This window comes from Melanotaenia boesemani, chromosome 6, assembly GCF_017639745.1.
Source record: "Melanotaenia boesemani isolate fMelBoe1 chromosome 6, fMelBoe1.pri, whole genome shotgun sequence".
Lineage (NCBI taxonomy): Eukaryota > Metazoa > Chordata > Actinopteri > Atheriniformes > Melanotaeniidae > Melanotaenia > Melanotaenia boesemani.
Window position 1 is genome coordinate 174695 of NC_055687.1, and position 13051 is coordinate 187745.

At 42.2% G+C, this 13051-nt stretch overlaps 1 protein-coding gene across 3 annotated transcripts; it reads right to left on the reverse strand.

Moving 5' to 3' along the window:
* Positions 1–716: 716 nt before the first annotated feature.
* Positions 717–8694, reverse strand: LOC121642078. 3 transcript variants are annotated; one of them, XM_041988563.1, is made up of 16 exons: positions 8476–8694; positions 7225–7347; positions 5396–5646; positions 5146–5295; positions 4873–4950; positions 4733–4780; positions 4533–4658; positions 4248–4415; positions 4111–4167; positions 3895–4034; positions 3499–3809; positions 3118–3296; positions 1720–1892; positions 1400–1614; positions 1248–1319; positions 717–1188 (listed from the first exon to the last, which is right to left on the reverse strand). In XM_041988563.1, the coding sequence occupies exons 1-16, from the start codon at positions 8624–8626 to the stop codon at positions 1139–1141; spliced, it is 2292 nt and encodes a 763-aa protein (XP_041844497.1). In that variant the 5' UTR covers positions 8627–8694; the 3' UTR covers positions 717–1138. The 3 variants fall into 3 exon arrangements, with proteins under 3 accessions (XP_041844497.1, XP_041844496.1, XP_041844498.1); XM_041988562.1 differs by having other exon boundaries at positions 717–1319; positions 8476–8693; XM_041988564.1 differs by lacking the exon at positions 3499–3809 and having other exon boundaries at positions 717–1319; positions 3895–4057.
* Positions 8695–13051: the final 4357 nt, after the last annotated feature.

Below are 13051 nucleotides of genomic sequence, written 5' to 3' on the forward strand. Positions count from 1 at the left end.
ACACATTGTGGATAATTGTTTGCACCTAATCATACTCTACATTTCCTGAGTAACATGCACCTGCTTGTCACTCTTAAAGTATACAACAGTTAGTGGATTTGAAAAGTAACTCCTTTAATTGTAGCCTAATTATGACAGTTCCAGTGGAGCACTGTTTATTTATTGTCCACTTTTTTCCTTATAATATCCTTAACTTCGTCAGAGAACTCCGTCAGGAGCTGTTGTTCAGCGGTCGTGACGTAGGATGCGCTACTTTTATCCATTTCCCCATCTGTGATTCTGTGAGCGATCGCGAGGTCTGCTTCAGTATGCCGTGCACACGCACTTATCCCAACTATCTTCACCTGGCTTAACCTAGTCACACCTTCTCATCCTGGCTCAGCAAACGTGCAACCAAATAAGCCAGGATAGGCCGCGCAAGCTAGGTCAAGCTGGGCTTGCTTAATTATCCTGGATTTCTTTATTCTGGTTTCGTGCAATACCCCTCAGGTCTAAGCCATGTCTAACACAGGACTAAACTAGGTTGGCAATGGACACAGTCTGGACAGAAGACAGGTGGCCTTATGTCCAGACTGTGTCCATCTCACTCACCTGTCGTATGTCCAGACTGTGTCTATAGATGGACAGAGTCTGGACAGAAGATAGGTGAGTGAGATGGACAAAAGACAGTTGAGTGAAATATGTGAGTGAAGTCAACAGTTTAAGGTTCAAATGTTTTATTAACTCATTATTTGTGAACATAAACATGTCAAAGTGATCTTTTACAAAATGCAGCAGATATATCCACAGGTCTCTGTCTGATCCCCTCAGCGCCCATAAAATAATTAATGTAAGTTGTTACATCCCACCTCTGATATGTTATATAGTTTTGAATTATGTATAACAGTAAAGTAACAGATGTATAACTTTGAACAATAATACAGCTTCAATTGATGTGTTTTATCCTGTTTCATGAACAAAAACATTTTAATAGCAAAAGATTTGAGGGTTAAACCTCTAAACACAGAACAGGATACTGACTGCTGTTTCTCTAATGACCACCTGTGGCAGCACCTTGAAAATCTCTACAATGGCTCTTTAAGCAAATCCAAACACAGGAGCTTGAACTATACCATCAATGAAGTGTTGTTTGAAAGTATTATAATCCCCATGAATCGGTAGACGAAGGATTATGAGGCATGTGTTTGCCTCTGGGAACGGTCGGTTTTCTTCATGAAGAAAATGGATTTGCGGCCTTTGAGGAAAACCTACGACAGGCACAGATGATGCTCCGGAGGCAAATTCCAAGATATTTTCAAGGGTGATAGAGCATTCTCCTTCTGCAACAAAATAATTTTGAAGTGTTAACCTGTCCATTGTGGTTTAGAATTAGGTTAATCATGGATATAAATAAAATTACCTTCAATTTCTATTAATAAGTCGCGCCAAAAGCAGATGGTGCGGTTTTCCTTTGCTCTTCTGTTGCTTCCCTGTACAGAGAAGTCCACCTTAAACAATGTTACCAAGTCTTTAGCTTGCAGCGGGATGTCCTCATTTACAAAAAGAGGCAGGAACAGAGCTGGGTGCCTTTTCATTTCCTTTAATAACCCAAGGGTTTTGAATCCCTCAATGAACCTAGAAAAACAAAACAAAAAAAATGTGAAATATGTCAGACTGTGTCCATTGTCAACCTAGTCAGTAGACAGTGTAATAAATAAAAGTTATTCCAAAATTGCTCACTGGTTTAGGGCAGCCTGTAGTCTTCCATTTACAAAAAAGTCTGCAGCAGACTGGACGAGTGATTCCTTCTCGTCCAAGCTGGACACATGCCTTAGGGCACCAATCATGCCAAGGCTGTCTGCTGCTTCCAAAATGGCAGAGTTTGCCTCTGTAACTGTCATTGCTTCATGTATCTAGAATTGATTCACAAAAAAGGAATAATCTAAACAATTTAACCCGTCTGGAAAGAAGACATGTGAGTGACAAGAACGCATGATGGACACAAGCTGGACTGAAGACAGGTGAGTTAGAAGGAAGCATGATGGACACAGGCTGGGCTGAAGATAGGTGAGTTAGAAGGAAGCATGATGGACACAGGCTGGGCTGAAGATAGGTGAGTGAGAAAGAATCATGATGGACACAAGCTGGACTGAAGACAGGTGAGTGAGAAGGAAGCATGATGGACACAGGCTGGGCTGAAGACAGGTGAGTGAGAAGGAAGCATGATGGACACAGGCTGGGCTGAAGATAGGTGAGTGAGAAAGAATCATGATGGACACAAGCTGGACTGAAGACAGGTGAGTGAGAAGGAAGCATGATGGACACAGGCTGGGCTGAAGACAGGTGAGTGAGAAGGAAGCATGATGGACACAGGCTGGGCTGAAGATAGGTGAGTGAGAAAGAATCATGATGGACACAAGCTGGACTGAAGACAGGTGAGTGAGAAGGAAGCATGATGGACACAGGCTGGGCTGAAGACAGGTGAGTGAGAAGGAAGCATGATGGACACAGGCTGGGCTGAAGATAGGTGAGTGAGAAAGAATCATGATGGACACAAGCTGGACTGAAGACAGGTGAGTGAGAAGGAAGCATGATGGACACAGGCTGGGCTGAAGACAGGTGAGTGAGAAGGAAGCATGATGGACACAGGCTGGGCTGAAGATAGGTGAGTGAGAAAGAATCATGATGGACACAAGCTGGACTGAAGACAGGTGAGTGAGAAGGAAGCATGGACACAGACTGGACTAAAGACAGGTGAGTGAAATGGAAACAGTCACAAGAGTTTTGTCCTGGGGTAGACATGGTTTAGACCTGGTTTTTATTTGGATTCAGATTTGGATTATACCTGTTTTTTTCTAAACTAGAAATAAGCAAACCAGGTTTAATCCAGATTTGAACCAGTTGAAAACCAGGTCTAAACCATGCCTATCCCAGGACTAAGCCCAGAACCCAGTGCGTTGGCGAGGAGTTGTCAATGGCCTATGCTCCATGGCGAGCTATAAAATTCAAGTGGTAGTCTTTGAAATCTGTTTGTATCCCAAAGGCCAGAAGGCCAATTGTATTGGCAAAATAAATATAGGACCCTAACCCCATTAAAAATGATACGTGTGATAAACATGCCAGCTATTGTCCACTTACTTTGATCAACTGCTCTCGAAAGGCATGATCCCCAATCTCTTCAATCTTGGTAGGAGGACTTTGTAGTCCACACACTTGATTGTAAAGCCTCTCTGAGAAAAAGTGCGGACCCACTCCCCCGTGGACAGCACACACAGTGAGCATTTTTGCTACTGCCGTGTACAGTTTCGTCTGGAAAGCTAAAAGGAAAAGGACATAGAAAATGCTGAATAATTATCATTTAATGTCCAAAATTTTATGGAATATGTTTTTATTGCCAATTATAGAATCAAGTGTGAAGTTACAAATTATATTTTTAGATCATCAAAGAAAACAAGAGAAACAAATACTACTATCTGTGAAGGCATAGTATACAGGACATACAATTAAGAATGTACTAACCATGTGTATCAAGGCGAAGTTGACGTTTCTTTTCATGGCCTTCAAAAATGGGACACTTATGAATGTCCTTCATCAACAGTCTAATATATTCTCTAGTGGGACCCCCCTCATCAACTGCCCCTTCAGCATTTTCACCGTTATCTATAAAGACGACATCCAGCTTTGCTTCAGGGTTGAAATTTTTTCTATTGAAGGCTCTAAGGCTGCAATCGAAAACACTGTCCCTACAGATGTTAATCTGATTACTGACTTGGGACGAGTCAGCGTCGACGTGGCTGTTCAGCTTCAATAGTATGTTCCCAAGATTATTCCTACCAAAAACACAGATTCATGTAGTATGTTAAAAAAAAAACATTTAAGGTGTTATGGAACATTTATGGAATATAATGTTCATACTCCTCAATATCCAGGGGTTCGCTTTGACCAGGCCCTTCGTCAATAATAATGACTGGAGGGGATGGTTCAACTGGGAAAATATCCAGTGGCCCCTCTGTGGTAAGCTGAGCCGGGGAATGTGCAGGGGACTCCTGAATCTCCTGATGTGAGAACAGATAGACATCTGATTACTGTTATGACAAAATACTGTTGAACTTAAAATGCAGTTTAATTTACCTCAGGCTGAGACAGTGATTGTGTAGGGGACTCATGATTTTCCTGGCCTAGAATCTCCTGATTTGAGAACAGACAATCTGATTACTGTTATAACAAAATATTGTTGAAGTAATTTAAAATGCATTAGTTCAATTTACCTTAACTTCATGAAATGACAGCCAAAGAACATACAAGGTGGTTGGTCCTCTTATATGGTCCCATATTATTCCTGTGCATGTGCTTTTGATGGAGAATTGTGCAGTGGCCTCTTGCACAGTAAAAACCTCACTTGCACTTTGAATTTGACCAACAAAGTCAAACAAAACCTAAAACATTTGAAATGTGTGTCATTATTCTAAACTTATGGTCCAAGGACAGAAGACAAAATTTTAATCAACTGTGTAGTGAGTTTTGGCTGATACTAAAAATGGGGAAATCCTCACATGGATCGGCTCCGACATGTTGAACCTTCGTTGTTTTATGTGCCCATCAGGATATTTAAATTTTAATGGGACACCACCTGTTGGCTCCAACAACAAGGCCATACGCTGGCGCCTCGCCTCAATTGCCTAAAAGGTAATTTCTTTTATTATAAAACATATAGTGTGTCTTTAAATTAACTGAAAGTATAGCTCAGACTCACCTTAAGACGGTTTTTCTCATCTTCCTCAAAAGCCAACCTCCTCCTTCTCTGTAGAAAAAAAAACAAGAAAGATCAGGAAAAATATCTGGACCACACTCACATGAAATTGCCATGTCATATGCTCACAGAAATACACTTACGCTTTCTTGATCAGCAATTAAAGATTGATTGTAGTCTCTGTCCTGTTCTTCTCTTAACCTTCTCCATTCTTGCAAAGCCTAGATTAAAAATGTAGAATTATGGTATATTATGAGGTAGGGGCTCATGAAAGTATCAAGTAAAAAGCAAGTATAAAGTTATAAGGTAGATAACCATGTAAGTGTTAAGTCAGGTACAGAAAAAGATTGCCATGACAGTAAAGATAGTACACACACAAATATAAAATTTTACTCAGCAGAAAAAAAAAACTTTACCTGATCCCGAACTTCCCTTGGGGGACTCACTGTCTCGTCAACAGAGATTGGTTCATCAATAGAGATTGGTTCATCAACAGAGACTGGTTCATCAGCAGAGACTGGTTCATCAACAGAGACTGGTTCATCGGATGGAGTAGTCTGAGTAATCTATGTGGGGACATGTTGCATTTTTAATTCACATACAAAAAAAATCTAATCACACAGATAATGAAAAGACATAGTTCTCAGAGAGACATCATATCCGTACCTGCAAAATGGGGCCCTGTGGGATGATGTAAAGTCGGCTTTTCCCCACTGATTTCTTTAGTTCTTGTACTGAGGCCACTTTTAGTATTTGTATCTTCCTTCCCTTCCCAGTCCGTGCCAATTGAAACCCCACTAAATTTAAGTTAAATTTTGGATAACTTTGACATATGAAATTATTCAAATCAGATAAACTCCAGTTTAGATCAATTTTTGACTTCACTCTTGTGCAGGGGGACTCATGTGCAGGTTTTCCTAAAAACAAGAGAAAGAATAAATATATATTAATACTAAATTATTAATGGCAAGTGAAAACCAAAGCCAAGTCTCAAGCTTCATTCCACCTGATTTAGGGGTGCTCACACGCCTCAAGCCTAAATATGTAGTGTATGAAACATGACTCAGATGTACAAGAACAAAAAGTGTTATTTTTTGCAGGAGGATGACAACACAGGTAAGTACTAGAGCTTTACAAGACCACACAGGTGACTACTAGGAAGGAGCAGGACCACACAGGTGAGTACTAGGATGGAGCAGAACCACACAGGTAAGTACTAGACTAGAGCTTTACAGGACCACACAGATGAGTACTAGGAAGGAGCAGGACAACACAGGTGAGTACTCGGATGAAGCAGGACCACACAGATGAGTACTAGGAAGGAGCAGGACAACACAGGTGAGTACTCGGATGAAGCAGGACCACACAGGTGAGTGCTAGAATGGAGCAGGACAACACAGGTGAGTACTCGGATAAAGCAGGACCACACAGGTGAGTGTTAGAATGGAGCAGGACAACACAGGTGAGTACTCGGATGGAGCAGAACCACACAGGTAAGTACTAGACTAGAGCTTTACAGGACCACACAGATGAGTACTAGGAAGGAGCAGGACCACACAGGTGAGTACTCGGATGAAGCAGGACCACACAGGTGAGTGCTAGAATGGAGCAGGACAACACAGGTGAGTACTCGGATGAAGCAGGACCACACAGGTGAGTGCTAGAATAGAGCAGGACAACACAGGTGAGTACTCGGATGAAGCAGGACCACACAGGTGAGTGCTAGAATAGAGCAGGACCACACAGGTGAGTACTCGGATGAAGCAGGCCCACACAGGTGAGTGCTAGAATAGAGCAGGACCACACAGGTGAGTACTCGGATGAAGCAGGACCACACAGGTGAGTGCTAGAATAGAGCAGGACCACACAGGTGAGTACTCGGATGAAGCAGGACCACACAGGTGAGTGCTAGAATGGAGCAGGACAACACAGGTGAGTACTCGGATGAAGCAGGACCACACAGGTGAGTGATAGAATGGAGCAGGACAACACAGGTGAGTACTCGGATGAAGCAGGACCACACAGGTGAGTGCTAGAATAGAGCAGGACCACACAGGTGAGTACTCGGATGAAGCAGGCCCACACAGGTGAGTGCTAGAATAGAGCAGGACAACACAGGTGAGTGCTAGAATAGAGCAGGACCGCACAGGTGAGTACTCGGATGAAGCAGGCCCACACAGGTGAGTGCTAAAATAGAGCATGACCACACAGGTGAGTGCTAGGCTGGAACAGGACCACACAGGTGAGTGATAGAATGGACCAGGGCCACACAGTACATAGAGGTTAAAGGTTTTACCGTTGGCGCTTTAAATTCACTGAGTCCTGGAAACACAACAACTGTATCACAACACAATATCACGAGACTAACAATGTAAATGTATTGTAATATAATCTTAGAAAAGACAATGAATATAACTTTTCACTAATGCCTTGGTTTAGATGCTGTAACAACTAACTTTACATCAAATGTGGGTGCACTGTTATATGGTACTTACCAAGTCCATGTTTGGCCATTTGGACCAACTCTGTTGTTGCAGGCAGCACTTCATTATCTGGCCCAGGCAGAAGAAATAGGCTCGTTTTCCATATGACGTGCTGCATGCGACCACCAGAACTTCCTACAAATACAAATACCAATCAGAAAACAATAGAATAAGAATAAAAACATTGTGTGCTAGCAGAGCTTAATATCTGGCTCGAACAACTTGCAAGTAAGGTAAAAAAAACAAAAAAAAAAACATAAAACGAACGTAAATGTAAAGCAATGACTGCGTATTCAAGGCACATCTTACTCCGAATAATGTACATAATAAGAATAAACTCATACTACCAACTGGAATAGTCCATGTACATAAATATATAAATAGGCTAAAGCGTTCACTGTAGCATTAGCTTTACCCACAGGCTTCATGCTAAGATTAACCATATCCTTTTCTTTAATATAGGCAATTTGGCAACGCAAAAATGTTTGAAATGTCCGCTTAAATTTATTTTATATATTTATTTATTTTTATTTATTTATTTATTTCGGCATAGTAAAAGTAAATAAAACATATTACAGAAAGGAAAAAACAAAAAAAAACAAATACCGAAAGGGTGTAGGCTGAAGCAAGTAGCTTATCAAATGCCTACCCATTACTAAAACAATGTTACCAATTTGCTATAATTTACTAATTTGACATTGAAAAAAAGATTTACATCATTACCACAATTTCTAATAATTTAATAATTTCTAATAATAATATCAATCGTTTCTTTTTCTTTCTTTGTTTTTTTTTTACCTCGGAACTAGCTTAGTCAAAACATGCTTATATCATGTTAACAGGTACAAATGGAATATTACAATTCCAGCTGTTCATGTAAACACCTTAAACGGAGTATGAGCTTAATCTCATTAAGAGGCTTAATCTGAATATGATGTGCCATGTAAACGCAATCTGTAAACGCGACATGAGTAGGCCCTAAATGTAAAATCTGAGCCTCTGACCATGACCTCTTTCCAGCCATATCACCGTAGCAACACAATAATCTCATTCTTTGCAACAAACAAGTCCAAGACTGTGGAATGCATTACAATGATAAAAACTGACCAACAAGCGTATTGCCATAAAAACGTTTAACCCCATTAATGTGATTACATAATATAGCTGAAAACGAAATAAAAAACATCAAATAACTGCTAACTAGCTGCTGTGTCAAACTCACCTAGCGTTAGCTAGTTAGATAACTAGCCTAATGAATCCTACCTCGAATTAATGCAGGCCTTCGGCGAAAAAGTTGTCTTGTGGACGAAAATAAGCTGTCTTCATTTCTTGACAACTCCTGCCTTGCACGGGCCGCAGCACTAAAAACACGGTCAAAAACAGCACCTTCTATTTCTTGCTGTTGGCCTGACATGCTTGCTTGTCATATGCTTGCTGCTGCTACAGGTGCTTACCGCCTTTTCGGTCGATTTTATATAGCCCTGTTACGCGGTTATGCTGTAATTACAGATATCTGTTATGTAATTTCGCCTAGTAAGAATTCTGTGCATGGATATCTATAATTTGTTTCTGACTAGGCAAAAGAGTTGTTAAAGATATCTCCTCTTGTGGATATCTCTAATAAAAAAATGATTGAAGATATCTGCAACTCAATAACAGATATCTAAAAATACATTATGACTAGTCACAACTACAACTTAAGATATCTTTATTTTAGTTTCGACTAGTCACATGGACAGTTTAAGATATCTATAAAACATTTTTGATAGTTAAAACACACATTTGAATATCTATAAAAGTTATGACAGATATCTTTAATTAAGAGGAGTTTTAGATATCTTTAACTTGAGTAATGACTAGTCAAAATCGTATTGTGGATATCTCAAACTACAATTATGGATAGTCATAGTTCTGTTAAGGATATCCATAATTAAAACTGTGGATATCCGTAATTGAATTACAGATATCTCTAATGACGTCACCCATAGAAATGAATGGAGAACGTGATGTCATTTTGACTAGGAGAAATGACGTAGTGGATATCCTTAATGTGAAGTGTGGATAGGAGGAATGCTGTTGTGGATATCTAACATTAAAGTTTATACTAGGAAGAACTAGGTTGCAGATATCTGTATTACATATCCAGATTTTGTATTAAATGTTAAAAAGGCATCGTGTATCTGCTTTGACTAGTCAAAATGACGTTAAAGATATCTTTAATCTCACTTCTGCCTAGTCAAAACTCAGTTATAGATATCTGCTATTTTGTGTAAGATATGTGACGAGTTGAAGGTAAAGTTCATTGTAGATATCTGTAACTGAGCTTTGACTAGTCAAAACGGAACTATAGATATCATAACTGTAAATTGTGACTAGTCTAAACTGAATTAAAGATATCTCTAACTGACATTTTGACTAGTCCAAATGTAACAATGACTAGTCAAAATTACGTTGGTGATATCTTTGTATTTAAGACTGGATAGGCATGTTTAACTATTAAATGTTAAAACGGCTTGCCATAGGGCAAGAGGTATCCGACAAGGGCAAGGCAAGAGGGGTAATCCAAGGGCAAAAGTAGTAGGCAATCTGAAGACGACTGAATGCTGGATATCAACTTGGCGAGGTGCTGGTGATGATAGTCTGGCAGAGAAGGAGAGACTGAAGAGGGATTAAGTAGTGCAGAGAAACCAAGCAGCAATCAGGAAAAACCAGGTGGGCTGAATTAGGCTGGTAGCCTGTCAGAGCAGGAACAAAGGCAGAGGCAGAGTAGCAATAAAGCCCAGGTGATCTAAATCTAATGATGAGCCCAGGCAGGGCAGAGAACATGACACACACACACCATCCACAGCGTAAACAGACACACACACACAGCATACAAACCTCCCAGTCTCACACTCCAGCACCTCCCCCCTAAAATCCCCTGAATCCCACTCAGCCCCTCTTCAAACCCCTACACCCCTCTTGCCCCCAGGTCATACCATGGGTTCCAGGGCGGCAACCAGACACCAGGGCATGCACCAACCCACATCATGGCAGCACATCCGAGCAGGCCTAGACCCCTGGCACATACGGACCGCACCACCTCGGAGAGAGGGGGACCACCCCCAGAGACCAAAGCCCAGAACCCCCACCCACTTCAAACATGTAAGGGGAGGCTCATGTCCAAAAAGCTTCTCTCATATGACCCATAGTTAGAAATAATATTTTCTTTTTCCTTCTCTCCTCCCCACTCTGTCCTGCTACTTGTCCTGTCATCTCTGAGCCTTTTTCTGCATTTCTGTTCTAAATCTGAACCATCCTGAACCATGGATCTGATCAGCTGGTCTCTCAATGCAACTGACCAAATTTATTCGAACCTATAAATGGATGTAATGGAGCCCGTTTGTCCTGGCAGAACGTTTGCGGCTGGATAGGTGATGGATTCCTGGGAGGTGTGGAAGGTCATGTGTCTGTTGATTCTTTCCGTTGAGGATGCAGACGACATCAACACATTTTGATTCATGATAACTGGGTTTCTGCTGTTTGGAGCGGGCGGTTTCCTGGTGTATCGCAAAATTCGGACACTGTTGGCGGCCACTGGCAAGCTGCCGGATTTCTGTGCCGGTGTGTGTCGAGCTGTGAACAATCAGACTTTGGCGTTGCAGGAGCTGGTTGTGGTTCCAGAGATCATACGTGGAGTGGACACCAACTTGGAGAAGTTGTCGGCTCAGCTGGGGGAAACTGATCCAAAAATTTGGACGAATTGGAGTCGCCATGAGACCACTGAGACTCAGTGTGATAGAGTGGGAAACTCTGATGTGGATGTGTTTGTTGCTGGGTTGATAATTCCCTTTCGACAGAGCTCCGGTCAGGGTGAAGGACACAGAGAAGACAGCTCCTTGAACTTCTTTATTGTAGCTGGGTAACAGGATGGTTTGTGTTCATCTGTGGGTGGATGAGTGCAGTAAACGTGTGTGTTAGGCGTGTGTGGGAAATAGGCGTGTGTGTGTGTGTGTGGTCTGTGAAAGAAACAAAGTACAAATAATATTAATATTACTGTACAATTGTATGAACCTGCATAGCAAATAATAAATACTATACATATTTTGACTGGTAATGTTGTAACTTAGCCCCAGTATACGAGATGAACCATGAATTAACCATATCCAGTCAAAGGATCAATAACACAAGTTGGCGGGGTTAGACCAATTTAGCTGTCTCTGGCTCCATCTAGTGGGTGCAGCCCACAATTGCACCGCAGGTGCTCAACACCTGAAGGACGCATGAACCGCGGCAGCAAATTACAGTACATTGCTTCGTAGGGAATGGACTGCATACAATGCAGCTAGGCACACAAACTAAATAAACGACAAATTAAGTAGACAGTTAGCTTATACAATGCCTACACACATTCGGGACAATATTAGCATAATAATATATGTTAAATCTTACTTCTTTTTCATGTACGCACACGGCGGGTGACAGTCTAGTAGCTTGCGGTGTCAGTCTCAGTAAGGATACACACCGGAAAAAGGAAGTAACGCCAGTAACATGCAAGCTTCACAATAAAATAGCTACAATTCTTTCCGACACTCAAGGCAGACGAAACAGCTCTAGCCTGAACAAAAACAAATGCTGGTTATCAAGTTTCCTTGAAAATGCAGATGGATGCTCTGCCCCCATCCTCCCCCCTCCCATCTTCTCGGGCTGTGGACCTTTCCTGGATCAGCTCCCAAGGTCGCCCCACTATCATCTGGGGCAGAGACTGGAGAAAGGAACTGGGACAAAGTTCACAGGCTCACTTACTTAAACCAATTATGCACACAAGCAAGCACACTCACACATGCTATTACAGACACACCTCCCCATGGTCAACCTTGGTTACCCCCCCCTGCGGCAGGTTGATTGGTTGATTCACTATTGCCCCACGCGGCTGCCTTTTATTAAGCTAAAACGATCAATTCTTCCATGTTCAAAGTATTTGCAGACTGCGCTGTCTAGCCTGCTCTCATTGGTCAGTCCATCAAGCCCCTCACTGGTTGGCTGTAGTGCCAGGCGACAGCGACAAAAATTGAACATTTTCCTATTTTCTTGTGTCGCGTCGCAAGCATTGTGTGCACGTCTACATGAACGAGCGCAACACTTCACATGCACGAATGTCGCCTGTCACTTGGCTGGAGGAGGGCAACGATTTTCGCCTCAATACGCAGGTTCCATAGGAAAATAATGGAAAAGGAGCGACGTCGCCTCCCGTGTGTCGAGCCCATTAGTTTCTAACTATGACCCATAGTTATAATTTTTATATATTTGATCAGTTGTTATAAATATTATAAATATGATCCAGCCATCCATTGTCTGCTGCATATTCGGGGTCGGGTCGCAGGGGCAGCTGTGGAATTACACAGAGTTATGAGGTGGCCAACTGGAGCTGTGGCCATAAGGTCCCTGACGACCGGTGTCAGAGCTTGGTCCGCATTGCCAGCAATAAATCCGAATAGTTTCCGGTGAGGGTTGGACTCCGCCAAGGCTGCCCTTTGTCTCTGATTCTGTTAAATTTCTAGGTGCAGCCGAGGTGTTGAGGGGATCCGGTTCGGTGGCCTCAGGATTGGGTCTCTGCTCTTTGCGGATGATGTGGTTCTGTTGGCTTTATCGGGCCGTGAACTTCAGCTCTCACTGGAGCGATTCACAGTCGAGTGTGAAGCGGCTGGGATGAGAATCAGCACCTCCAAATCCGAGACCATGGTCCTCAGTTGGAAAAGGGTGGAGTGCTCTCTCTGGGTCTGCTATAGGGTCTTGCCCCAAGTGGAGGAGTTCACGTATCTCGGGGTCTTGGTCACGAGTGAGGGAAGGATGGAGCGGG

What these genes read in the sequence shown, in the direction of transcription:
- LOC121642078 (XM_041988562.1), bottom strand. Translation starts at nt 8,626, where the DNA reads ATGTCAGGCCAACAGCAAGAAATAGAAGGTGCTGTTTTTGACCGTGTT. An exon ending in AATGGCCAAACATGGACTTG is followed by an intron (nt 5,647 to 7,224) that starts GTAAGTACCATA and finishes TCTTGTTTTTAG; the next exon opens with GAAAACCTGCACATGAGTCC. An exon ending in ACATGTCGGAGCCGATCCAT is followed by an intron (nt 4,416 to 4,532) that starts GTGAGGATTTCC and finishes CAAATGTTTTAG; the next exon opens with GTTTTGTTTGACTTTGTTGG.